The sequence below is a fragment of the Athene noctua genome, chromosome 7 (assembly GCF_965140245.1).
Source record: "Athene noctua chromosome 7, bAthNoc1.hap1.1, whole genome shotgun sequence".
Classification (NCBI taxonomy): domain Eukaryota; kingdom Metazoa; phylum Chordata; class Aves; order Strigiformes; family Strigidae; genus Athene; species Athene noctua.
The window spans coordinates 45,449,907-45,476,381 of record NC_134043.1 but is presented as its reverse complement, the minus strand read 5'-3'; the positions used below and the strand labels follow the sequence as shown (position 1 = coordinate 45,476,381).

Below are 26,475 nucleotides of genomic sequence, written 5' to 3'. Positions count from 1 at the left end.
GGGGCAAGTTCCGTACGTTTCTGGCACGATTCTAAAGGGCCGGTTTCGGTGCTTCGCCGGGAGCGCCCCGGAGGCAGGAGGGAGAGCCCGCGGCCGGCGCGCCTCCGACGGCAGCGCCTGCTGGGGGGAGGCCGGGCCGCGCTGCCCTCTGTCAGCGGGGCGGCATTCGCCGCTGCAATACTCTTCCCTCTGCTCTGCCAGCCAGCGAATTCCCAGGGCTTATTCCTGCGTGGTTTCGCCCCCTCTACAGATAGCTGCATGCTGCTGCCCGGCACTCAGCTGGTTCGCCGGCCTCTCCGCTGCCTCCGCGCTTTGGGCCTCCTGCCCTCGCGCTCCCTCATGAACCTCGGGGAGCTCGTTTCTGCCCTCGGTGACTTTGCATCCCCCTCTCTGGCTGAAAGCTGGGACAATGTGGGGCTGCTGGTGGAACCAAGCCCTCCCCACGCTGTGAACACTCTCCTCCTCACTAACGGTCTCACCGAGGAGGTGATGGAAGAGGCGGTGCACAAGGCGGCAGACCTTATTCTTTCTTACCACCCTCCCGTATTCACACCGCTCAAGCGAGTAACGTGGAAGACCTGGAAGGAACGGCTGGTGGTCCGAGCCCTGGAGCACAGAATTGGAATTTACTCTCCGCATACGGCGTATGATGCCATACCTCATGGAGTCAATAACTGGCTCACAAAGGGCCTTGGTGAGATTCCGTTTAAAAAACGTTAAATGGTTCGTTGTTATATGCCATTTTATGCGGGGACCTTCCCTCATTTTCCTTTCTTCCAGCTTTTACAAGTATGATTTGAGGACTTTTTTTTTTTTTCCCTTTTTTTCCCCCCAGTATGATTCTTCTAAGTACCCTAAATGTATTTTAGGGAATTTGTCTTGGTGAGGAACACCAGGTACGAACGCTAGGGGACATTTTCAGATGCATGACTGTGGTACTGGATGTAGTCGGAACCGGTGCAGCACTGGTTACAAAGTTTAGACCACTGACTCTAAATCGCCACCCTTAATTTATAAAGTGCAAGTCTCACTGTTTGCAAAGGACTTTTATCCTGTATTGTGCCTAATAGAGACAACAGTCATCACTTCTGGTCAGGGAGAATGGATTCAAGTGCAATATTTGCATCTTTGTGTTGCACCTCTTTAGGATATGCGCTAAATCAGTGTTATCCAGCCTTATAAAACAGCAATCTTATAAAACCTTGTTAAAAACCCTTATCAACCCAATGACTCTTTCAGGCTGACAGATGTGTGTCTTCCTCCAACAAATTTTCATTGGCCCTAAAATGGAGGTGGTAGTTACTGTGAAACGATAGCAATACTGACGTGAGGCCTGAACAGAGGAAAAGGACTTTAACTGTGGCCCCTTGTGTCCTGCAGCATCCCCAGTGACGAAGCTGCTCTCTGTGCTGGGTCTGGGAGCAGCATCCTGAAGGGAGTGGAAGCTGACCTCTATCTCACAGGTAAAAGACTATGTTGCTGTTTCATGATCTTTATAAAAATAGTCACTAGAAAACAGGAAAACTGTACGTTTATGAATAACCTGTACGTTTATGAATTAATATTTTTTTTGTCTCTTTGGTGTAACATCTGCATCAGCCTTCTCAGCTACAGGAGGCAGCTTCCTTTTCTGCCGCTTCAAGGGCGAGAAGAAAGGATGTTTCAGTGCTTCCTCCAGAGTAATGCGCTCGGCTGGGTCGTACTCCAACATCTTCTCAATGAGGTCGAAGAGGTTCCTGTGGTCCGAATTGTGGCAGGTCATGAATTCCTTCAGGAAGACAACAACACGACATGGGGGGTTTTAATATTGGAATTGTACTTAAAGCTGCTCTCCGCAAGCGCCTTTTCCCTCTGCCATCTTACCTTTAGGGGATTACACCAACTGGAGACGTATCTTCCAGCAGAACTGTGTTCATCCCAGTCCAGCCGGCCATGATGGAAATATTCGTGTTTCCTTAAACAAACAGACCAGGGCTCGTTATTCAAAGATTCGCTAGAAGTTTATCAGCACGTTTGTTCTTGGGAACTGATCTGGGACTGTTCCACAAAGGTGGCCAGCTTGTTAAGTACAGCCAAAGGTGCATCCGAGTTTATTAAACTTCTTAAAAAACGTGCTGTTAAGCCAAATCTGAAAATATTTAAACTATAGCGGTCCAGGCACAGAAAATGTAATTACCTGCTTTTCTCTATCATGTGCCTTGGCAAAGGCCCCAGTACTCGCTCCATCATGGCCAGGTGTTCTCTGTCGTCATTGGTCTGGAAGGAAGGCGAGAGAGACATTTTTGTGTGTCCTTAAGAGGAAGTTATCAAGAACCACACTTCATTCTTGACTGTACCCTGCAACTCATTTCAGATTAAGGAGAAAAGAGAGGCTCTAGTCATCTGTTCCCTGAAGGAAGTTACAGTGCACTGAAGTTTCTTTTCCCTGCCTTATCCTTTCTCTTCTTTGTTGATAAGTTTCAGCAATACTGTCAAGATGACAGAATGCAGGTATTTGCTGCATATTTGGTGATAGAGGAAGCTCATCTGTTACTGGTGTGGCTTGTGTGTTACCAGTGTTCACAGGGTGATCCTTCCCATCAAGCTGCTGCCACAGTGTTTACTGGAAGCAACTTGGAGCACTCTTCTGCTGAGGAAGTTCGTTCCTTTGTGCCTGCAGCTTCTGTTCTCTTCAAGTTGGCATTCCAGAGAAATGCAGCTTCATTTCTGGCACAGACCTTTCCCCTTAGTCCCCACCTCCCTGGAGCATATTTTCACCAAGCTGAGGAGCATTATACACGCTGCATCCTTTGGAGTTTCACAGCTACCTACCTGAAATACCGCGTATCCAAGGTAGTATCCTATGAGGATACATCCTATGCTCCAAACATCGCATGGCTGTGACCACCCCAGCGCTGTGAAAAGATGCAGAAGGTTCACGTGTGTATCAGACTGCAAACACTTCCACAGCTCGAGCGCTCGAGACAGGCGACACAGCTGTGGCAGTTCCGTAGCAGGCAGAAAGTCCTACGCTCAAGAGCAGCCGAACAGATGTCTACTGACCTAGGATCACTTCAGGAGCTCTGTAAGGTCTTGTAGACACCAAAGGGCTGTGATAATCGAAATCATACGTTGCGTTCCCGAAGTCCGCAACTTTGACGTCCGTATTTTTTAGTCTCCGTTCTTCGCATTCCTGAAATGACACACAAGGGGGTGCAAGTGACCAAGTAAACCCAGACCGGAGCCGAGGGGGAGGTAGGGAAGAGGACAGCAACTTACCAGTTCGGGGTTATATTCTTCTCTGTAGTCTGAATTCACAAGTAAAATATTTCCTGGCTTCAGATCTGTATGTGTCAGCTTGTTCAGGTGCAAAACTGCAAGGTAACACACACAGTTAGCAAATTCTGTAAAGAAAATCTAACAAATAAAGCAAAAAAAAAGAAACATACTTACAGTTCACAGATCTGCAGATCTGATAAGCCATCTGTCTGATGTGCTCCAGCGAAAATGGCAAGAAGCAATTCCCTCTAATGAAGTCAAAGGTGCTGAGCCCCAGCAGCTCAAAAACCATGCAGACATGCCCATGGTGCTCAAACCATTCCAACATCTGGACGCAGTGGCTGCAAGAGCAGGAAAATCCATCAATTGCAACAGAAGTGGTAGAACGCTGAGATACATACGGCATACGGCCCAGAAAGCGATGTCACAGAAATCTTAAAAGCCAAAACAAAGTACAGCCGCCCTTGTCTACTCACTGTGTATTGTTGGGATCCAGCGTTTTTAAGTGTTGTAGCACGTGCACTTCTCCATAAGCTGCTTCGGAGTACCCAGGAGCATTTTTTACTATTTTCACAGCTACATGTCTGTCTGCCCTGAAAAGACAAGGTTTTAACAGCGATTAGAACGAGGAGCGGTTTTAACCAAGACTATTCAGTAATTGTCACCATATACATTGTTGATGAGAATGGCAACCTCATCAGAAAAGGGGTTTTTTTAAGTACATACAGACTGAATAGAATCAAGGTTCATCACTGCACAAAACCGACTAAATCTTTAAATTTTGAAAACACACTCCATACCTTATATATCAGTACTATTCTTAAAGGCCCCGTTCACCTCCCCTTTGTGTTTATGTACGCCGGGCTAATCCTGGAGGAGCTTCCACATCCCATGGCCTAACCTGACCATCAGTCAAAAATGACAGGCCACCTTCAGTCATTTCAGTAGTGCAAATGTAACTGAGGTGTCAGATGCCTTCTAGAGCGACGAGAGAGACAATCCAGTTTCATGCTATCTTGCACAGAGCAAAACCGCCATCGAGCACAAAATCCATCTGTGACCTGTAAGGTGCTCACTGCTGGAACCCAATGGCCCTGCATCGTCACAGATGATCCCTGAAGGTGAGCAACATGACGTCCGAGAGCTTACTCATTATACAGGCCTGGGGTGGTCCAGGCCCCAGGCGTGCCGCCTGGGGGGGTGCAGCTTCGCCCCACATTCTCTAGGCCCCTCCCCACCACAGCCCCCGACCTCTACCAGGCTGGGGGTGTTACTGAATTTGCTATCAACTGAAATTAAATTATGTTTAATTTAATATGAACATAGAATTAAGGGGTATTTTAGTAGAAATTATTTGTTCACATTTATTGCACTTTGTACCAGCAACCGAACGCTACTCTAAAATCCCTGTGCGGCCCCGCACCAAGGCCAGAGTGACTGGTCAAAATTAACCAGTAGGAGCGTTTGGAACCTGGGTAACAAACACAGGTTGATTTATAACCTGATTTATAATGCATACATAGAACTAGAAGAATGCATGTAGCTGTCAGGGTCTAGGATTGATGGGAACCGAGGAAAACCAACTGTAACAGCTTGCGAGTACCGGCCAAGAAACCGTGAACTTAAGCAGAAGCTAATTCCGGCGGGGGGAGATCGCGGCCACCCACCTGTATTACACCCCAGACCCATTTCTAGACATTTCTAGCTTTCACTGCACATAATCAGAAACAGGAGAAGAATATGTGGATGGTTTCCAAGAAATTATATGTTTATGCATGAATACTTAACGAACGTGTATGAGTAAGTTCTACGTAAGATGCATCGTTTTGATGCTTGGTGTGCGCTCTCGGTGAGACGACTCCCCTGCGCACTCGGCCGTCAATAAAGAAGTGTCTGCTTATCTGCTGTTGGTGTCGATAAATTCTTTATTCCGAGTTTTTGGTAACAGGGGGCACCTGCAGAGGACACACCCATCGCCTCGCCCACCACAGTCCTGCACACCCCTCACCTCCCGGTGCTGTACGAGCAGCAACCCCGGTTTGGGAACCGTGGCAGCCTTTCAGAAACACACAGAGCAGCAGATGAGGAAGTAAAGGTAAAACCTGACACAATCCGAAGGCGCCCACTTCAGGACCCGCTCGGTGACAGCATCAGTAAGAAAAATCACCCGTATTTAAGTCAAGACTTACGCTCTGCGATCAATGCATTCCACTACTCTTCCAAAAGTACCTTCACCCAAACTAGCCATAACCTCATCTATAAAGAAAAAAACCTCAGTCACAAAAGTTGCAAGTTACTCGGCTATTAAAAAAACACAAGCAAACAAAAATAAAACCCACAAAAACACTAAGTACTATCCCCGAAGCTATTCTAGACCGTGCTGCTTTAAATTGTAAATACCTAGTTTGAGAGCTGTTATTGGACAGCTCTCGAGGCACATTTACAGGGATCCCATTCTACCACGTTCATTAACTTCATTTACTATGGGGGGGGTGGGGGGGGAGGGAAAGGGAAAAAGAAAAAATAAATATATTTGATTTCTACAGAAAAGAAAAACAATTCCCACCCCCAGACACAGAAAGAAAAGCCTTGCAAAGCCCCTCACATCTTACGCTAAAAGAACTTATCTATCTGAAAAGTTAATAAATTTTGAAGAATGTTCTATACATCTTCCGCTTAGTACGTCTCCGCTCCGACAGATCAGGTGACCCTCCTCATCCTCCTCTACACTCCTTGATCTTTTCCTTCGAGGACTCTTCTGGAACGGCAACAAGATTGTCCAGCCGATCAATAAACCCGAGTGAATTCAGGTCCGAAAACAAAATTCATTCAGCGGGGAGATATTCGGGCATTCAGATACACGCCAGGCCACAGTCAGTTGGCAGGCGCAATTTCAAATTCAGTCCCTGGAAATTCACAGGGCACAGGCTTTATGTTGCAGGAGGAAAACGTGGCAAGGAACAGGTTTTCAGGTGAGATACGCAGAGCGGCAAGGCAGCAAAAAATTACAACACAGTTGTTTTTCTTTTAAAAGATGGGTTCACTGAATCTTACTTGAGGATTTCAGTGACCGTATTGTTTTTGGAAGTGAACGATTTAATACTTCCCTATCTAATCTCTCTAAAAACCCCCAAGCAAACAAAAAAACCCAGCCGTGTGGCCAAACTAAGCCGCCCACGGAACAAGGCTCGGGCACAGAACGCGCCGGCTGCACGGAGCGGGGCGCGCAGGGGCGCCCCGGCCACCCGACCTGCCCGCGCCCGTGGGCACGGCCCGGCAAGGGACGAGGGCCGGGCCGCCGGCCGGCCGCCCTCGCCCCGCCGACAGCAGCAGCCGGCCTCCCGGCCCCGCCCCGCCCGCCCGCCCCCGGCGCCGCCCCTCCGCTGCCGGCCGCCGGGGCCGCAGTGAGCACGCGCCGCCCCTCCTGCCGCCCCACCTCCGCGGCTCGGGAGGGCCCCGCCGCGCTCTCCGGCACCCGGCGCTCGCTCCGGCGCTCCATCGCTGCTGCCGCGGCCGGGCTCGGCGCCGCGACTGGCGGCCCGCGGCCCGCCGCCAAAAGGCGTTGCTAGGAGCCCGCCCGGAGCGCGGCGACGCGTCACAGAGGCACGCCCGGGCGTCGCGACGCGGGCGAAGGCCTCGCGACGCCCCGCAGGCCCCGGCGAGCTGCTGGGCCGAGCCGCTGCCGCGTCGGAACCTCTGCGGGGGGTGCCCGGCGGCGAGGGGGCCCCTAAGGCCGTCAGCCTTTCCGAGAGGGAAAACAGATGTGTTTTAAACGCTAGGACGCAATCCTGTCCCATAGGATCGCCCTCAATGTACAGCTTGGGGTAAAAAAGGGGCTAAAGTTAATGTATCCTCCAAAGAGCAAATTGCGTGGTGTCCCTGTGCGGCGGGCGGAGGAAGCAAGCAGCCGATTCAACGTGAAGGACTGAGCAAGCTTCAGCTTTATTGAAAGACATCACCCCTTATACAAGCCTCTGCAATAACCATGCCTACTCCTCACAGATCTATTGGACACATGTAACAGGCTACATTATAATGTCCCGGCCCCTTGTGGCATCTCAGATCTGTCACAGCATCGTCCCTCTTCTGGCCTGCCTTTGTTTCCTCAGGTTGTTTTTACCATCAAGGCCATTGTGTACCTCAGTTTCTCTCTTTGTTAACATAACAGTCCTTTGCTAGGCATAACTGTACCCGGGGTTTTTTCCTCTGTTTACCTCAGGCGGCTGTGACCAGCTCCTGCAGAGACCCATGGCCTTGCTCTCTGCAAGCCGTTCTCCAACAATTGCCCCTTTTTTCTTTTTGTGCAGGCTGCACAAGCATAAATTCACTAATATTTGTCATCATACAACTATATGCTATTTTAATAATTACTACAATCAATAGTGCTATTCCTAAGCACCGCAATCCTTCTTGTAACAGACCTTGCAGCCATAGGGACAGACCAAACACAGACTGTAACCATTTGTCTCAAGGACTGACAACCACTGGTGTTTTTTGTAAACGTTGCTTCATCCATGGTAATTGGTTTGAATTAATCGACTGTGGTCGGATAGATTAAAACAACACATCCCATCAAAATCTTTACATCCATGCCCCTGGGCAAGTAAAAGAAAGTCTATGGCAGCTCGACTCTGTAACACAGCGCGCCTTAAACTGTCGAAGGTACCTTATCGAGTACAAAGCACCCCACATACTGTCGAAGAGCAATCACATGAAAGCAAACAAACTAGGATTGGTTCTATACTACTGTCCACAAGCCTTCACGCCCTCTACGGTTGGTCCCGTTACGGTGTTCACACGCAGTTCTTCTGTTAGGCAAACATCTTATTTCCCACAGCCCAGCATCCTTATTTCTTTGCTACTCACGCAGTTTCTCATCCTCTCGGCCTTGCCGCTGTTCTTCCCAACAGCTACAGCCTGATTACAGTGATGCCCTCAGTCTGGATCACTCATAACATGTCCGCTGTTTCCCAGGCATTCCACAGATCCCCCTTTTTGTTTTTGAGTGATCCAGACCCCTTTTATTGTTCAGTCCATCGTTCTCATAAAACACTTCCACACGCAACACCATTAAAAGGATGACAATGACAATTTAAACTGGTATTCCATGTAAATACAAAAAAACATCTAATAATTGGTAACCTTTTAGTCAAATCATTATTAAACCCTCTTCCTTCTTCAAGATGTAAATTCATTGTATAAACATCACTACAAAACCTAGTGCTATTCACCGGTACTGCTGAAGGAGTCACATCTTGCCATCTCAGCCAGATTGTCTGATTATACCAACCATAATGACCAGTACAAATGCCATACCAAACAGGTCTGGGATGGGTCGGCAGCAGTTGCTAAGCCCAGGCAAAATGCCTACTGTCTGATTGATCTTTCCCTGCCACCTTGGCACAACTCTGCAGTTTCTTATCTATCTTACGAGGCCTGTTCTTCATCAGAGCTTAGCTGTTTGTCAGGAGCTGTGTGAGGCCGATGCCTTCCAGCCCTCCCCTTTCTCTGTTTTGCTGCGGCACCTGCAAGACTTGTTTGAGAGCTGTATCAGTTAAGGGTTAGACAAACTTCAAAACGCAGCATACTTAGAATAGTTCTAATTAAAAAGAGTAGACTAATTTCACTATCCATATTTAAGGGATATGACTAAATAGTACAAAAATAAACAGTAAGGAAAATACGGTACTAACATTCAGATCCGCAATCGCTGGGGAACCCTGGATGCAGCGAGAATTCAGAGTGCCCTTCCTCACAAACTGGAAACCCTACGTGATGCGTCCATCCGTAGGTGAGGCATCCAGCGTCGCTGCAAGCAGGTCCAGCCTTTAAAGCAACAGGCCAAAATAACGGGCAACTTTCTCTGAGCGGAAACATCTGATTTCATCCTCCTGTTGGGTTCCACCTGGAGCCTGGCCAGTACTCCAGGGGGAAAACCAAGGGAGTTTCTAAATAAGGTTAAATACTTGAGCTCTTAATTCTTAATATTACTAAACAAAGAAAGTGGAATACACACATTCTTACAGCATCTTATCCTTATTAATAACTATATTTTATCTAAACTACATTTGGCACAAGTGACTAGTAAACCTATATATCTCACTAAGGAGTTGCAATTACTGTTAGCATTTTCTCTTAAAAGAATTGGCAACTGTAGTGTAGTTTGTCCTGTTGCAGTAGCAAACATTACTCAGACATTCTGCTTAAAAGATCAGTCAAAGAGACCGCAAACTGTCAGCACAGGGGCACCCACAGCTGGATCCCGAGTGCTGGCTGCCTCTCACCCTCAGCTGTGGTTGCACACACCCTGTCGGTGACCATTGGAGATGAGACCTGTGCAGACACCAGCATCACCTCTTCCCCAGGTTATTAAAGGAACTGGTCCTTCCCAGTTACCCCTTTCTAGGGTTTTGTTAACACTTGAGCTTTGCTCTGGACTTCTTGTCGATCTGGTATCTGTGATGAAAAAACGACACAATACTGGTGGCACCTGTAACACAGGGGAGATGTTTAAAAGGTTTGAAGAGATGGAGTCTGTCTGGTATTCGGGGTAAGTTGCAGTGATGTTTTTAGCTTGATAAAAAAACCGTTTTTGTGTTGCTCTGGCATTCTGGTGGAAAAAATGCATGCGTTTTACAGCAGAGCAAATGGTTGACCTGGAGCCAAGATCTCTCCCCCCTTTTGTTTTTGCAAAAGCACTTTCAAGGTTTAGCGTGTTCTTTCTACGATGGCTTGTCCCCTGGGGGAATGCAGTGTACTTGCGATGCTTGTTACCTGTACGGTGAAGATCTTGGTTTGCTTTCTCTGTAAGTACTTTGGGTGATGTCAGTGAAGGATCTTTTCACAAAATACCAAATAAGCTATGCAGATCATCATGAGTTAGGCCCACGACGGCTGTATCCAACGTATGGCTCCTAACAGTGTCTGTAACTCTTTTAAAGACTTAATAACAGTTTTAAGTTGTTGCAGGACAATACACACAGGCGATTCGGTTTACAAGGTGAGTGTTAGTGTCAGGGTGGGTTTCAGGGTGGGTTGTGCTACAGTGGCGATTAAGACAAATTTGCTCCAATGTGAGTTCCTCATTGAGTCATACACTTATGACCCCAAAATGCAATAGGGGTTTTTAATATAAATGGATGAATACTTGTTACCCAATTTTCTGGGCCTCTTATATGAAGGAGATCCTTGCTTTAAATTGCTACAGCATGACACCAACCCTGAAAAGCATTTGAGGTACCAGGGCTAACAGCCAATCTGCTCACAGATATTATGGTCACATCTGCACCGGTATCTAAAATGCCTGTCAGCTCGACAGATTTTTTAGCTTTAACGAGAGTACAATTTTACCAGAAGTTAACCTTGTGTTACTGTTTCAGTCCAAAAATATTTAAAGGGTACCTGCTGATCCAAATCCTGAGTAATTGCAGCTTCTTTAACAACCTGAACAATTTTTTACTTTTTTGTTACAGAACACAGGGGTACAGACCATAATTTTGATTTTTCTCTTCCTAATCAGCATCTACAACCCCTGGTAAAACAAACAACCCCTGTAAGGTTGCAGATGATTTTTTAACAGTATTTTCATTAGGCAGATGGTTCAGAGGTGCACTCTCCCCGCAGAGTATGCACCTAAATTCAAAACAACAATCAACACAGAATGACTGCCTCCTGCTGGAGGAGGTATTTCACCTGGAACACTGAGAACACTGAGCCCGAACCAACCGCCGCACCGATGCCCCAGCGGGCGGGCACTAGGACCCTGCAGTTCCTGGCCGGCCGCTTCCCTGGCCGGAGAAACACACACGGGCACACACACACACACACACACACACACACACACACGGGCACACAGAGGAGCTCCTGACACTCATCACTCACATCGGAGAGTGACAGCTATCACCAATACGAGGACTCCGTTAAGAACACTAAGCCTGTGCCGCATCCCCCTGCCGCTTTTGGCGGGGGGTGCCGAGAGCGCGGTGCCGGGCTCAGCCGCAGGCGGCCGCTCCGCGGGGGGGTCGGGGAGGCCCCGGGCCGCCGCCGCCAGCTCCGAATGTTAAACATCGAGATCTACACGCTCGGTTTTCCAGGTAGAGTGCCGTGCCGGCGTGAATGACGGTTTTTCTTAAAAGTGTTAGCCAATTTTTATGGGGCCAGTCGATATCCCTGAGCCATCGCCTCCAGTACAGCTGGTGTAGTCTGAGTTTTTGCAGCCCGTCCTTATTAATGCTTCTCTCTAAATCTTGAATAACAGAAAAATGCCGTTTTTCCCAACATGGCTGGCGACTCTGCTCATAGCTTACAGGAGTAAGAATTTTTCTTGCCATGTCCATATTCCCTTGCGCCAAGGTTTTTTTTCGCCTCACTTTTACCTACGGATCACTCTCAGTTAAGGGAGGACACAGACCAGACAGTTCAGATTCTTTTTCAGGATTTACAGCATCAGGGTCTAAAAGATTATCACACCATTCTGCTTCTTCAAACAATAAATTTGGCTCTTTAAAGTGTCCCTTAGCCTTGCCCAGACCAATCAGCGCGGCTAAGTTTTTTATCGGACTTACTCCCCGCTTTTCTAAAAAGCAAAAAGTCTTAGGGCTACCTCTTGTTCCTTGTTCCTGCCTGGGCAGACTTCTTTTAATTCCTTTCCTGTATCGCAGCTTGACGACCTTCAGGAATATCCGATCAGTAGCTAACGACCAGTGCTGGCTTTTCCTAGGTTTCCCCAAATTCAGCCTTCATTATATAATTCCTTATGGCCTTTCCCGGTTATACGGCTGCGGCCGATTCCTCAGTAGCCCCCTCGGTTCGCAGTACCCCCTGAAGCAATATTGTGGATCCGCTGCTCCAATGTCAGACTTACAAATCCCGGCGCTTCAGGGGACGGCACACGTCTACTGCACCAGGCAGCGACCTTATCGCCTTCCTGCTCCGAAAATCCGTTCCGCCGCTTCCCGGGTTCCGTTCGGTGGAAAAGCAGGGTTCGGGTAACCCTGTTCGGCGCGCCACTTGCGGCGGGCGGAGGAAGCAAGCAGCCGATTCAATGTGAAGGACAGAGCAAGCTTCAGCTTTATTGAAAGAAATCACCCCTTATATAAGCGCTCTACAATAACCATGCCTACTCCTCACAGATCTATTGGACACATGTAACAGGCTACATTATAATGTCCCGGCCCCTTGTGGCATTTCAGATCTGTCACAGCATCTTCCCTCTTCTGGCCCGCCTTTTTTTCCCCAGGTGGTTTTTACCATCAAGGCCATTGTGTACCTCAGTTTCTCTCTTTGTTAACATAACAGTCCTTTGTTAGGCATAACTGTACCCGGGGTTTTTTCCTCTGTTTACCTCAGGCGGCTGTGACCAGCTCCTGCAGAGAACCACGGCCTTGCTCTCGGCAAGCCGTTCTCCAACATCCCTGTGTTTCACACATTTCACATAACAGACTTCTTTTTGCATAGGGAAAAAATGGGCCAGAAATTGTTTCCAGTTGAGCGCTAGGTGTCAGCATTTTAAATTACCGATTCCTTTGCACTGTCGGAAAGTTTACCGTTTGTCCTTCCTTCTGCGTGGCGGTAGTGTCAGCGTGGCAGTCAAACGTGCAGTTGCACGCTTCTGTCTACTTTCTCTTACCACCAGTCATATGGCAAAGAGCACAGAGCTAAAATAATTAAATCCTTTACCTGACTGAGTTATTAGGGTAAAATGTATTAAGTCTGCAGCATGGGCTAGGAGCTTTAAGTAACACTTCCTACAGAATATAGCAACTTTGTCCCAGAGAGGGTACTGATTAACTTGACTCATTAATGCCTCAGTTATCTGTATCCCGCATACCTTTGCCTTCCTCTTCAGTAAGTTCTCCTCTTTATTTTGAGAGGGAAGTCTCAGAACAGGAAATACTGGTCTGAAACAGACTGCAGGTCAGATGGACCCGGACCTCCCAAGGATTACAAGGCACATATATGAGAACGAACTTTGCGAAGTGATGCTGAGTCCCAAGAGGACTGCGGGAATGGTGGGAGTTGGATGCAGGAACTGTGGGTACTCTCCTGTCCAGGTCTTTCATGCACAGCTGGAACTGGAAATATACCCTCTCGCCTCTACATATTATAGAGTCTCCGTGGAAATGAGTTGACTTTTTCCTGCTTTATGAAAACAAACTGATGCAAAAATACATGTTTGAAATTACAACACGGAAGAGTAGAACATTCTGCTTTTCCCAGTATACTCAAGGTGGAGAACTGCTTTTCTGATGCATACAAATCACTCTTTTTTCCCTGCTGGAGTCAGGTTATTTTATGCTTACTATACCAAGTGACTTGAGCATAGGATCAGCAATATACATACATGCACCCAAACACACGCATAAGTATGCATGTATTTTATGCTTCCTCTTGACAAGTCAATATTCAGATACCTCTCTACTTTCTTGCAGATTTTCTTGAGTCCAACAACATTTGGTGTCAAGTAAGACCAAACGCTACCTAGTTTTGGTCAACAGCTATGTAAAGACACCAACACTCTTTCATACCAGAAGTGCTGTGCCAGAGGCAGAAGCGATTGTTTCCGATCTACCTGCTGGGGAGGCTGAAGAGGTTACCATTCCCACACAGCAGCGCAAGAGCAAGCACTCCTCTAAACACGGTCTTTAATCCTCTAGGAGAGAAAGGTTTCGTCTACGACACTGCTCTCGCCTAAGGGAAAACACTGCACATCTTAGTCAGTTTTCTAAAAACCAGTAAAGTTAGAATTTACACGAGAAAGTTTCAGAAAACCGGGAGTATGAAATCGTAGAAAAGGACATTGTTTCAACATAGTATCGCTAAGAAAGATAAGGCAGAAAACAAAAGATTGGGGGCGGAAAAAATGTATTTTTAAAAGTCTTGTTTTACAAGTATTAAAAGCAATGTTTAAAAATCAAAATACTAGAAGATACTCTGGAAAAACTGACTTCTAAAGCACAAGACTTTTCTGTGACAACTCCCAAACAATGTCACAACTCCTGAAAATCCTGCATTCAAAGGATTCAAAAGGAACAAAGGTACGATCCAGCTCAAGTAACCCTCTTTAATGGCACTTCAAACTCCATAATCCAGCAGTCCATCTGACCAGTCTCTAAAGAATGCGTCGAGGCACTCTGTGGCTACAGAGCAAAAGGGTTGGCATGAACCGACACATCTTTAATGCGAACCTCATTGAGAGGTCGGTAGGTTTTCTCATTCACAGGCAGCTTCTCCAGCTCATCCAGGGTCTCCAAGCCATCAATAACTCTGGAAGAAAAGCAGAAATGCTGGGAATCTCCTAATAATGATTTAGATTTCACAGCTGAGATATCTCAAAGCAGTTTACAGTGAAGTATCACAGGGCAAAGACTTTGCAAGCAAATGGTACAAGTAAGACTGCCAAAACATTATATATGGCATATATTTTGAAAGGAAATATTAAGCACCCGTGACAGATTCTGCTGAAAAGCACAAACAATTCCCACTGACCTGACAGTATCATAGTTTACACCAGCCGTAGCTGTATAAAGACCCTGGCTGCACTTCCTGGCAGGCAGGACCGACCAATCATACCGTAGGTTTCAGTAGCAGCAAGCTGCTCTCCATACCAAAACTTCACTGTGAATGACGGAAATCCGATGGCCGGAAAATCCATTTCCAAATGTGAAACTATCATTTCTAACCTTCTGACTCAAAGACAAGATTGGACCGAATCATAAATAACTGTGTAAATCTAGTGGTACAAACATGCTTAAGCTTTCGGATCTCCTGTCAGGCTGAAGAAGTGGCAAGAGAGATTGTTGTAATAAACCTCTTATTTTTTTTGTTTAAGTAACTAGCTCTGGTAAACCTTGATAGTTTATTTCCCAGTAACGGACTTGGCAGAAAACACCTTGTGCTGTTCACAGTTCAGTTCAGTCACATTCATCAACGCTTTGAATCTAGGACGCCGGGACTGCAGGCCAGCAGGGGCTGCATGTGCTGTCCTGCTGATTCTGCAACTGCAGCTGGAGTATCTTAAACCTGCCACAGAAAACCTGGCAAAGTTCCCCTGTCAGAGCCTCTACTCTTTTCTAACAAGTCTAAAACACCTACTGTCAATCACACTTCTAAACAACTCAGAAATGAAGGGAACACCTGTATTTAGATGCCTATAAACAATACATTTGATAGAAAATTGTATTTTCACATTTCAATAGTTTCCTTTGAATATTTTACTCCATTTAATAAAGGCAACTTTTTCTCAGCAGATTCACTTGTACAGTAGAGACTTTTTAACAAGCAAAAGAAAAGACTACCATGATTTTGAGATAGAAAAAGCAGAATCTGAAAGACTCAAAAATCGAACATTTGCTTTAAGGATCCATTATCAGTAGTGTCTATTAAGAATGTTTTAAATAATGATGCATCTTAAACAAGCTCTGTGGTTTTTATCTGACCAACAGACAGTTCCACCTAAACAGAAGTACAATCATCAGTACCACACCCATTGCCAGATTCAGTCCCAGATCAGATTCTTGTTTCTCAGTAAACCCTACAACCATGTATCCAGTTGTTCTGGAGTTTGCTGAAAATCAGGCTGCAGCCCTTTGGCCATGGATGAAAAGGCAAGCTGGAATAACTGAGGGGGGGGGGGGGGTGTGGAGGCAGAGAAGAAGAAAAAGAATGGTCCATTATTGAGGTAATTTTTAATATCCTTATTCCCTGCAGTGAAGAAGGGAGTGGCATTTTCGAGCAACTAATTCTGGTGACAGTGCAAGAGCATACATTTACATATATACAGCCAATATTTTAAACAGGTTTAGAACCAGAAGCTTCTAAATTTGCATTGCATGTGCCCTGAAATATTCAGATCCTCCACACGCTATGGTACGGTGGCTTGCAGTCGGATCACTTACTTTCCAAACACAGTGTACTTCATGTCTAGGTGCGGTTGCTTGCCGTAAGTGATGAAGAACTGTGATCCATTGGTATTTGGGCCATTGTTTGCCATTGAAACTACCCCACGGACACTGTGCTGAAAGAAGGGAAAAACCTCAACATGGATACACATGTGTAGAAGCAGGGCTTTAGCCTGCACGAAGTGCTCTGTGACCTAGTACTCTGCTTCAATACCATTATCAGGAAAAAAATCTCGACTGCAAATATATTCCAACACAGTCCATAATTAGCTCCTCAAAATTGCCCTTACAATGAAAAATTACTTCTTTCCCTTCAGAACATGAAAAGCACTTACAAATTCTTTCTACTTCTGTTCTTGGTGACGAAAACCCTCAAACTTAACTTGCCAAGTACAGAAATGCCTGTTCCCCTTCTAACAAGAAGCTTTCTATCCCTTTATTGCAGGATTAGACTTTGCTTCACAGTTAATAGAAAGGTATTTAATACAGTACAACACAATGCTGAGCGTTCTCCAATCCGTAAGGAAAATCCGTATGAAAATAACCGCATATTGCGAGCACAGAAATACCTTCAGGTATTCGCTGAATTCGTCTTCAAACTTCTTGCCCCAGATGCTGTTACCTCCTTTCCCAGTGCCTGACAAAGAAGCACCACAATACACTACTGGATTTTCAGACTGAAAATTCTAGAAATAATGTACTGTTATAACATTTTACAACAAAGACCACAGATAGCCTGTAATTCATTTGAGGCAGGGATCAGGTGCTCGTGTCTTGTTACTCAGCAGAGACATAACTCTAAATAAGGGACATCTATTAAGTAGCAGAACAAGGCACTGACATATCCTCAAATTAAATTCAGTATGAGTACAAACCCGAAGTTGAATCGGATTTTCCCCCAAACAGTTGACGCTGTCTGGGACATTTCCCCCAAATGCTTTAAAGGCAGTGTAGCCTTTCAGGCAGAAATCAGAGAAACCACAATAGCAACTGCTACCCGTTCCACCTCTGGTGAGCCAGCAGAACCATCATATTTAGTGGAAACAGCTGGAAAAGTCTGTAGAATGCTTTACTACTGCATGTTTATTTAGAACTAGGGTAATGGCTGCTCCTCTGTAAACTCATCACAGAAAGCTAATCTCCCCATAAAACCCTCTGTCAACAAAACAATAATTCTTATATTTTACTTTTACTTTGTTTACATTTTGGTTTTAAACTTTCATACTTAGAATTTCCTTTTATTTATATTTTATTTTCCTATAGAGAGACCCGAACAGAAGAATTTACCTAATGGATCTCCTGTCTGAACCATGAAGCCCTTTATATTCCGGTGAAATATGCATCCATTGTAGTAGTTACTAGCACAAAGAGCCAGGAAATTCTAAGGAAGTGAAACACACCACATTAACAAACAATTCAGAAACAAATATCCTCTCACTAAAATGACAGCACTGGCAAGACCAAGTCTAACCCTTTTGCCTCTGCTTTGCGTGGTGACCACCTGAATTCCAATTGCCACAGAACAGTCATAAGCAAATTATAGTTAATGTGCCCCTTTGACAGTGTCACAAAGGATTTTAAATAAAGCTTACAGCACAAGGCTGTCTGACTTGAGGAACAAACAAGAAGCCTAAGACATGCTCAGAAGCATCACTCTCATTCAACATTTTGTAAATGTCAATTTTGTAATCAACAACTTCATGCCTCAGTTTTATTAGTTAAAAGGTCAATTATTTGAATTTAAGCTTAAGTTTATTGCAGAAAGGAAAACCTGGGGCCTCTGACAAACTGGGAGCGATTGTCACTCTCTTAAAACCAAATCTCTGCAAGTGTGAGCAAACCCAGGGAAACTGGGGAATCCCAGGCCATGTGCCGTATTTCCCCATAAGGGCAAAGGGCACTTTGGGAGATGCTGGAACTTGAAGTGGCCCTTGGCTAAACTTCATCTGGTGAGAAACGGGCAGCAAAGCTCTAGGCAGTATGACACAGTGCACGATTTCCACAAGTGGCATAGGCACTGTACCGGCTTAAAATATTAGTATTCTGTTACGTGAAAAGATGAATTGCAAAAGCCACTTCACCTCCTCTACAGTCTTCACTATTTCTACTGCTTTGTTCTGACACTAGGCAATCCCGCTTCTGTTACTTGACTTACTTCGCAGGTCTTTGGTGTCCGCTCACAGAACAGTTCAATTTTAATATCGCCTACGTCAGTATGCAGCGTGACAGCCTGGGCAAGAGGCAGAAAATAATAATGAAATCAGCAACGAAATACTAACAGACTCAGTTTGATGTCCTAGCACCACCAAGAACATACGCAAACGTTACATGCATATAAACACTGTTCCGCTATTTGGCCACAGGCAAGGCTACTGTCAGAAACCTTCCTCTTCCTCGTTTCCAGTGAAATGACCAGAAAGCACTTGGTCTCATTTAGTTTCAGGACACATCAAGTTCAGCACAGGAATGCAGCAGCTCTGTTTCACGCTGTTACACTCCAGAGATACATTAATCATTTGCAAACTGCACCTGCACAGTCACTGCATTGCAAAGTTGAAGAATCGAGGTTTTCTCCATTTCAGGTGATAGTGTGGCACACACACCTCACTGCTTTACAGTCAGAGGAACAACTGATGTGTGTTAGTTGCCAGAAGCCTTTTGAGTGATAAGGCTAGTTCTGAATGGCACCACATAAAATCTGCCTTCACAAACAAGCAAATCTGCACAATGACACACTTTTCTTAAGAATTTATAAATAACCTTCACAAAATTTAAAATGGCAGCTACCCATCCACCTAAGCAAATATATCTCTATAGGCCAAATATATCACAGTACTCCTATGGAAAGTGCTAAACTATGCAAAAAAAAAAAAAAAGATACTGTGGGTTTATACTCGGGAGAAGCGTACAAGAAAAATCAGCATCATGCCGATACTGGCATACTTTCCCAGAAGTATACGAGTGAAGAAGTGAAGATAGTAGTCTACAATGTCCATGAAGATGCTCTAAGAGGTGTATGGACAGTTTAAGACACACGGTCTTACCTTCGTTTCCTGATTTGCAAAAACTGTAAATGCCTGCAAGTGTAGGTTACATACACTCAAGCAGGACTGTGTGTTTGCGACCTGAACAATGCTTCCATGGTAAAAGAAACCAAACTGGATTACCAAATATTGGCCAAAGTAGGATTAAAATTTAGGCTCTGAGAACTGAAGGTCTAATTATATTTTAGACCAATGTAACCTGTCCTATTTTCCTTTCTACAATATCTCGTTAGAAGTCTGAAATGAAAACCTAAACTTTTCATTACCAGTTCTTCACAGCAGAATAAAATGCGTATTCCTTTGAGATGCAGAGCAGATATTCAGTTTCCACTAGATGACCATTTCAGGAAGAATTAAAATATATAGAAAGGGCTATTGTTCTCACCATGTCTGCTTATTCAAAAGCTGAGGTAGATCGTCTACAGCAATTTTCTGCAAAGAAAACATATGAACATATGAAACCCGTTGGGCTTTTTCCTAACAGTCCACAGTTCTTTTTGATTCTGAAATATCTGTGTGGTCCTATGCTTTTAAAGCACACAGTTTTACAGTGCCATTCAAGCGACTCTGTGGATAAACATTTTATTGCAATTTACTTGTAACTATGCAGCATGTAAAGAACTAGAAAGGAGCAGAACAAAATAACGTAGAAAGAGGGGTGGGGGCAAAAAACCCTCTCCTAGGATGAAGGTCTATACGAAGCAATCTCAGCTTTTCCAAAGAGTATTTTTTTATAAATGACCGAAATTAACAGAGAAAAGCCACATGCCAGTTCCTAAAGGGAGGTGTGATTCGGAGCCACCTTCTGACAGCTGCCAGTATCTGCAACAGACAGCTACCTGCGTTCGAGCACCGGATCAGACTGCCTTTATCGTAGTAGTAGTTTCAAATAACAGCCTTTGGAAGGATGACGATAAACCGCAGTTCTGTGGAAATCAAGAGCTTTAGAGGCCACTCTGTTCTGCGTGTGCTGCCCTCCCTGGGCAGCCCCCAGGTTCGGCGAGGCCTCAGGCAGGCGCCGGCGGACCCGCCCGCCGCGGCCCGGCCCCTCACCCCGGCTACTGCCTGCCAGGGTGGCGGGCCGCCAGGACGAGCACCGGGCCGCCAGGACGAGCACCGGGCCGACAGGACGAGCACCGGGCCGCCAGGACGAGCACCGGGCCGCCAGGACGAGCACCGCGGCGCTGTGCACCCGCCGGTTAAGCCTCCCAAGGGACGAGCGCGCTCCCCGCAACCCAGCGGCCCTCGGCTCCCACCTGACCAGCGATGGCTCGGAGCTACCGCTCCTTTCCTGCCGATGCGAGGTACTTGCTCCGACGGCCTACGCGCACGGCACGCCGGCTCCGCTCGCTCGCCCCGCTGCTGCAGGGCGCGGCCCGGCTCCTCCACCGGCGAGCGACCCACCCAGGACGCCCGCCATCCCCGCGGCCGCCAGCTCGGCCTTCCCGCGCCGCCCCGGCGCCCTCCCCCTCGCCTGGCCCCACGGAGGCCTCGCACAAACCTGCCGAGGCTGGACGCGGGCCCGGCGCCGGCCGCCGGGAAACGGCTCTCCGGCTCCCCTCGGGCGGGCAGGAAGGGGCCGGGCTGCCCACGCCGCGGCTCAGAGCCGGCCCGGCCCGGCGCGGCGAAGAGGCCGCGGCCGCCCCCCTAGCGCGGCGGAAGCGGCGGGGCCGGGCCGAGCGCAGGTTCCGCTCTGCAGCTCCGGCTGCGATCCGGCGTGAGGTAAGCGTGGGGTCCCGCGGCGGCGCTTCGAGGCTGCCTGCCCCGGTCCTGCCTGCTTCCCCGGCCCCCGCCTCCCCCCCCGCGAGAGGCAAACGCTTCTCCGGTTAGATCCCGCGGGTCGGTTGCAGCGTGCGCGGATGGGTGAGGGGCAAGTTCCGTACGTTTCTGGCACGATTCTAAAGGGCCGGTTTCGGTGCTTCGCCGGGAGCGCCCCGGAGGCAGGAGGGAGAGCCCGCGGCCGGCGCGCCTCCGACGGCAGCGCCTGCTGGGGGGAGGCCGGGCCGCGCTGCCCTCTGTCAGCGGGGCGGCATTCGCCGCTGCAATACTCTTCCCTCTGCTCTGCCAGCCAGCGAATTCCCAGGGCTTATTCCTGCGTGGTTTCGCCCCCTCTACAGATAGCTGCATGCTGCTGCCCGGCACTCAGCTGGTTCGCCGGCCTCTCCGCTGCCTCCGCGCTTTGGGCCTCCTGCCCTCGCGCTCCCTCATGAACCTCGGGGAGCTCGTTTCTGCCCTCGGTGACTTTGCATCCCCCTCTCTGGCTGAAAGCTGGGACAATGTGGGGCTGCTGGTGGAACCAAGCCCTCCCCACGCTGTGAACACTCTCCTCCTCACTAACGATCTCACCGAGGAGGTGATGGAAGAGGCGGTGCACAAGGCGGCAGACCTTATTCTTTCTTACCACCCTCCCGTATTCACACCGCTCAAGCGAGTAACGTGGAAGACCTGGAAGGAACGGCTGGTGGTCCGAGCCCTGGAGCACAGAATTGGAATTTACTCTCCGCATACGGCGTATGATGCCATACCTCATGGAGTCAATAACTGGCTCACAAAGGGCCTTGGTGAGATTCCGTTTAAAAAACGTTAAATGGTTCGTTGTTATATGCCATTTTATGCGGGGACCTTCCCTCATTTTCCTTTCTTCCAGCTTTTACAAGTATGATTTGAGGACTTTTTTTTTTTTTCCCTTTTTTTCCCCCCAGTATGATTCTTCTAAGTACCCTAAATGTATTTTAGGGAATTTGTCTTGGTGAGGAACACCAGGTACGAACACTAGGGGACATTTTCAGATGCATGACTGTGGTACTGGATGTAGTCGGAACCGGTGCAGCACTGGTTACAAAGTTTAGACCACTGACTCTAAATCGCCACCCTTAATTTATAAAGTGCAAGTCTCACTGTTTGCAAAGGACTTTTATCCTGTATTGTGCCTAATAGAGACAACAGTCATCACTTCTGGTCAGGGAGAATGGATTCAAGTGCAATATTTGCATCTTTGTGTTGCACCTCTTTAGGATATGCGCTAAATCAGTGTTATCCAGCCTTATAAAACAGCAATCTTATAAAACCTTGTTAAAAACCCTTATCAACCCAATGACTCTTTCAGGCTGACAGATGTGTGTCTTCCTCCAACAAATTTTCATTGGCCCTAAAATGGAGGTGGTAGTTACTGTGAAACGATAGCAATACTGACGTGAGGCCTGAACAGAGGAAAAGGACTTTAACTGTGGCCCCTTGTGTCCTGCAGCATCCCCAGTGACGAAGCTGCTCTCTGTGCTGGGTCTGGGAGCAGCATCCTGAAGGGAGTGGAAGCTGACCTCTATCTCACAGGTAAAAGACTATGTTGCTGTTTCATGATCTTTATAAAAATAGTCACTAGAAAACAGGAAAACTGTACGTTTATGAATAACCTGTACGTTTATGAATTAATATTTTTTTTGTCTCTTTGGTGTAACATCTGCATCAGCCTTCTCAGCTACAGGAGGCAGCTTCCTTTTCTGCCGCTTCAAGGGCGAGAAGAAAGGATGTTTCAGTGCTTCCTCCAGAGTAATGCGCTCGGCTGGGTCGTACTCCAACATCTTCTCAATGAGGTCGAAGAGGTTCCTGTGGTCCGAATTGTGGCAGGTCATGAATTCCTTCAGGAAGACAACAACACGACATGGGGGGTTTTAATATTGGAATTGTACTTAAAGCTGCTCTCCGCAAGCGCCTTTTCCCTCTGCCATCTTACCTTTAGGGGATTACACCAACTGGAGACGTATCTTCCAGCAGAACTGTGTTCATCCCAGTCCAGCCGGCCATGATGGAAATATTCGTGTTTCCTTAAACAAACAGACCAGGGCTCGTTATTCAAAGATTCGCTAGAAGTTTATCAGCACGTTTGTTCTTGGGAACTGATCTGGGACTGTTCCACAAAGGTGGCCAGCTTGTTAAGTACAGCCAAAGGTGCATCCGAGTTTATTAAACTTCTTAAAAAACGTGCTGTTAAGCCAAATCTGAAAATATTTAAACTATAGCGGTCCAGGCACAGAAAATGTAATTACCTGCTTTTCTCTATCATGTGCCTTGGCAAAGGCCCCAGTACTCGCTCCATCATGGCCAGGTGTTCTCTGTCGTCATTGGTCTGGAAGGAAGGCGAGAGAGACATTTTTGTGTGTCCTTAAGAGGAAGTTATCAAGAACCACACTTCATTCTTGACTGTACCCTGCAACTCATTTCAGATTAAGGAAAAAAGAGAGGCTCTAGTCATCTGTTCCCTGAAGGAAGTTACAGTGCACTGAAGTTTCTTTTCCCTGCCTTATCCTTTCTCTTCTTTGTTGATAAGTTTCAGCAATACTGTCAAGATGACAGAATGCAGGTATTTGCTGCATATTTGGTGATAGAGGAAGCTCATCTGTTACTGGTGTGGCTTGTGTGTTACCAATGTTCACAGGGTGATCCTTCCCATCAAGCTGCTGCCACAATGTTTACTGGAAGCAACTTGGAGCACTCTTCTGCTGAGGAAGTTCGTTCCTTTGTGCCTGCAGCTTCTGTTCTCTTCAAGTTGGCATTCCAGAGAAATGCAGCTTCATTTCTGGCACAGACCTTTCCCCTTAGTCCCCACCTCCCTGGAGCATATTTTCACCAAGCTGAGGAGCATTATACACGCTGCATCCTTTGGAGTTTCACAGCTACCTACCTGAAATACCGCGTATCCAAGGTAGTATCCTATGAGGATACATCCTATGCTCCAAACATCGCATGGCTGTGACCACCCCAGCGCTGTGAAAAGATGCAGAAGGTTCACGTGTGTATCAGACTGCAAACACTTCCACAGCTCGAGCGCTCGAGACAGGCGACACAGCTGTGGCAGTTCCGTAGCAGGCAGAAAGTCCTACGCTCAAGAGCAGCCGAACAGATGTCTACTGACCTAGGATCACTTCAGGAGCTCTGTAAGGTCTTGTAGACACCAAAGGGCTGTGATAATCGAAATCATACGTTGCGTTCCCGAAGTCCGCAACTTTGACGTCCGTATTTTTTAGTCTCCGTTCTTCGCATTCCTGAAATGACACACAAGGGGGTGCAAGTGACCAAGTAAACCCAGACCGGAGCCGAGGGGGAGGTAGGGAAGAGGACAGCAACTTACCAGTTCGGGGTTATATTCTTCTCTGTAGTCTGAATTCACAAGTAAAATATTTCCTGGCTTCAGATCTGTATGTGTCAGCTTGTTCAGGTGCAAAACTGCAAGGTAACACACACAGTTAGCAAATTCTGTAAAGAAAATCTAACAAATAAAGCAAAAAAAAAGAAACATACTTACAGTTCACAGATCTGCAGATCTGATAAGCCATCTGTCTGATGTGCTCCAGCGAAAATGGCAAGAAGCAATTCCCTCTAATGAAGTCAAAGGTGCTGAGCCCCAGCAGCTCAAAAACCATGCAGACATGCCCATGGTGCTCAAACCATTCCAACATCTGGACGCAGTGGCTGCAAGAGCAGGAAAATCCATCAATTGCAACAGAAGTGGTAGAACGCTGAGATACATACGGCATACGGCCCAGAAAGCGATGTCACAGAAATCTTAAAAGCCAAAACAAAGTACAGCCGCCCTTGTCTACTCACTGTGTATTGTTGGGATCCAGCGTTCTTAAGTGTTGTAGCACGTGCACTTCTCCATAAGCTGCTTCGGAGTACCCAGGAGCATTTTTTACTATTTTCACAGCTACATGTCTGTCTGCCCTGAAAAGACAAGGTTTTAACAGCGATTAGAACGAGGAGCGGTTTTAACCAAGACTATTCAGTAATTGTCACCATATACATTGTTGATGAGAATGGCAACCTCATCAGAAAAGGGGTTTTTTTAAGTACATACAGACTGAATAGAATCAAGGTTCATCACTGCACAAAACCAACTAAATCTTTAAATTTTGAAAACACACTCCATACCTTATATATCAGTACTATTCTTAAAGGCCCCGTTCACCTCCCCTTTGTGTTTATGTACGCCGGGCTAATCCTGGAGGAGCTTCCACATCCCATGGCCTAACCTGACCATCAGTCAAAAATGACAGGCCACCTTCAGTCATTTCAGTAGTGCAAATGTAACTGAGGTGTCAGATGCCTTCTAGAGCGACGAGAGAGACAATCCAGTTTCATGCTATCTTGCACAGAGCAAAACCGCCATCGAGCACAAAATCCATCTGTGACCTGTAAGGTGCTCACTGCTGGAACCCAATGGCCCTGCATCGTCACAGATGATCCCTGAAGGTGAGCAACATGACGTCCGAGAGCTTACTCATTATACAGGCCTGGGGTGGTCCAGGCCCCAGGCGTGCCGCCTGGGGGGGTGCAGCTTCGCCCCACATTCTCTAGGCCCCTCCCCACCACAGCCCCCGACCTCTACCAGGCTGGGGGTGTTACTGAATTTGCTATCAACTGAAATTAAATTATGTTTAATTTAATATGAACATAGAATTAAGGGGTATTTTAGTAGAAATTATTTGTTCACATTTATTGCACTTTGTACCAGCAACCGAACGCTACTCTAAAATCCCTGTGCGGCCCCGCACCAAGGCCAGAGTGACTGGTCAAAATTAACCAGTAGGAGCGTTTGGAACCTGGGTAACAAACACAGGTTGATTTATAACCTGATTTATAATGCATACATAGAACTAGAAGAATGCATGTAGCTGTCAGGGTCTAGGATTGATGGGAACCGAGGAAAACCAACTGTAACAGCTTGCGAGTACCGGCCAAGAAACCGTGAACTTAAGCAGAAGCTAATTCCGGCGGGGGGAGATCGCGGCCACCCACCTGTATTACACCCCAGACCCATTTCTAGACATTTCTAGCTTTCACTGCACATAATCAGAAACAGGAGAAGAATATGTGGATGGTTTCCAAGAAATTATATGTTTATGCATGAATACTTAACGAATGTGTATGAGTAAGTTCTACGTAAGATGCATCATTCTGATGCTTGGTGTGCGCTCTCGGTGAGACGACTCCCCTGCGCACTCGGCCGTCAATAAAGAAGTGTCTGCTTATCTGCTGTTGGTGTCGATAAATTCTTTATTCCGAGTTTTTGGTAACAGGGGGCACCTGCAGAGGACACACCCATCGCCTCGCCCACCACAGTCCTGCACACCCCTCACCTCCCGGTGCTGTACGAGCAGCAACCCCGGTTTGGGAACCGCGGCAGCCTTTCAGAAACACACAGAGCAGCAGATGAGGAAGTAAAGGTAAAACCTGACACAATCAGAAGGCGCCCACTTCAGGACCCGCTCGGTGACAGC

The 26,475-nt window shown here is 47.0% G+C and overlaps 3 protein-coding genes across 3 annotated transcripts; all 3 read right to left on the bottom strand.

The window, feature by feature from the left end:
• Window positions 1-1,117: 1,117 nt before the first annotated feature.
• On the bottom strand, window positions 1,118-4,986 carry LOC141962398 (dual specificity protein kinase CLK4-like). The gene is made up of 7 exons (XM_074910518.1): window positions 3,433-4,986; window positions 3,259-3,353; window positions 3,043-3,172; window positions 2,812-2,894; window positions 2,177-2,256; window positions 1,864-1,954; window positions 1,118-1,768 (listed from the first exon to the last, which is right to left on the bottom strand). Exons 1-7 carry the CDS (start codon window positions 3,662-3,664, stop codon window positions 1,559-1,561), a joined length of 921 nt encoding a protein of 306 aa, XP_074766619.1. The 5' UTR covers window positions 3,665-4,986; the 3' UTR covers window positions 1,118-1,558.
• Window positions 4,987-14,106: 9,120 nt separating this feature from the next.
• Window positions 14,107-19,153, bottom strand: LOC141962694 (peptidyl-prolyl cis-trans isomerase-like 3). The gene is made up of 6 exons (XM_074911063.1): window positions 19,052-19,153; window positions 18,313-18,387; window positions 17,445-17,538; window positions 16,727-16,794; window positions 16,155-16,273; window positions 14,107-14,523 (listed from the first exon to the last, which is right to left on the bottom strand). Exons 1-6 carry the CDS (start codon window positions 19,151-19,153, stop codon window positions 14,397-14,399), a joined length of 585 nt encoding a protein of 194 aa, XP_074767164.1. The 3' UTR covers window positions 14,107-14,396.
• Window positions 19,154-22,185: 3,032 nt separating this feature from the next.
• On the bottom strand, window positions 22,186-24,654 carry LOC141962413 (dual specificity protein kinase CLK4-like). Its single transcript, XM_074910543.1, has 7 exons — window positions 24,501-24,654; window positions 24,327-24,421; window positions 24,111-24,240; window positions 23,880-23,962; window positions 23,245-23,324; window positions 22,932-23,022; window positions 22,186-22,836 (listed from the first exon to the last, which is right to left on the bottom strand). The coding sequence occupies exons 1-7, from the start codon at window positions 24,652-24,654 to the stop codon at window positions 22,627-22,629; spliced, it is 843 nt and encodes a 280-aa protein (XP_074766644.1). The 3' UTR covers window positions 22,186-22,626.
• Window positions 24,655-26,475: the final 1,821 nt, after the last annotated feature.

Bases quoted from the DNA above. Each gene is read 5' to 3' on its own strand.
- LOC141962413 (XM_074910543.1), bottom strand. From the start codon at position 24,654: ATGTTGGAATGGTTTGAGCACCATGGGCATGTCTGCATGGTTTTTGAG. The intron at 24,241-24,326 runs GTAAGTTGCTGT...GTGTCATTTCAG, and splicing joins AAGAATATAACCCCGAACTG to GAATGCGAAGAACGGAGACT. The intron at 22,837-22,931 runs GTAAGATGGCAG...GTCTTCCTGAAG, and splicing joins GTTGGTGTAATCCCCTAAAG to GAATTCATGACCTGCCACAA.
- LOC141962694 (XM_074911063.1), bottom strand. From the start codon at position 19,153: ATGGACATTGTAGACTACTATCTTCACTTCTTCACTCGTATACTTCTG. The intron at 18,388-19,051 runs GTATAAACCCAC...CCTCTTGCCCAG, and splicing joins TTCTTGTACGCTTCTCCCGA to GCTGTCACGCTGCATACTGA. The intron at 14,524-16,154 runs GTAAGTGATCCG...CTTTTCTTCCAG, and splicing joins AAGTACACTGTGTTTGGAAA to AGTTATTGATGGCTTGGAGA.
- LOC141962398 (XM_074910518.1), bottom strand. From the start codon at position 3,664: ATGCCGTATGTATCTCAGCGTTCTACCACTTCTGTTGCAATTGATGGA. The intron at 3,354-3,432 runs GTAAGTATGTTT...GTTACCTTGCAG, and splicing joins GATCTGCAGATCTGTGAACT to TTTTGCACCTGAACAAGCTG. The intron at 1,955-2,176 runs GTAATTACATTT...TGTTTGTTTAAG, and splicing joins CACATGATAGAGAAAAGCAG to GAAACACGAATATTTCCATC.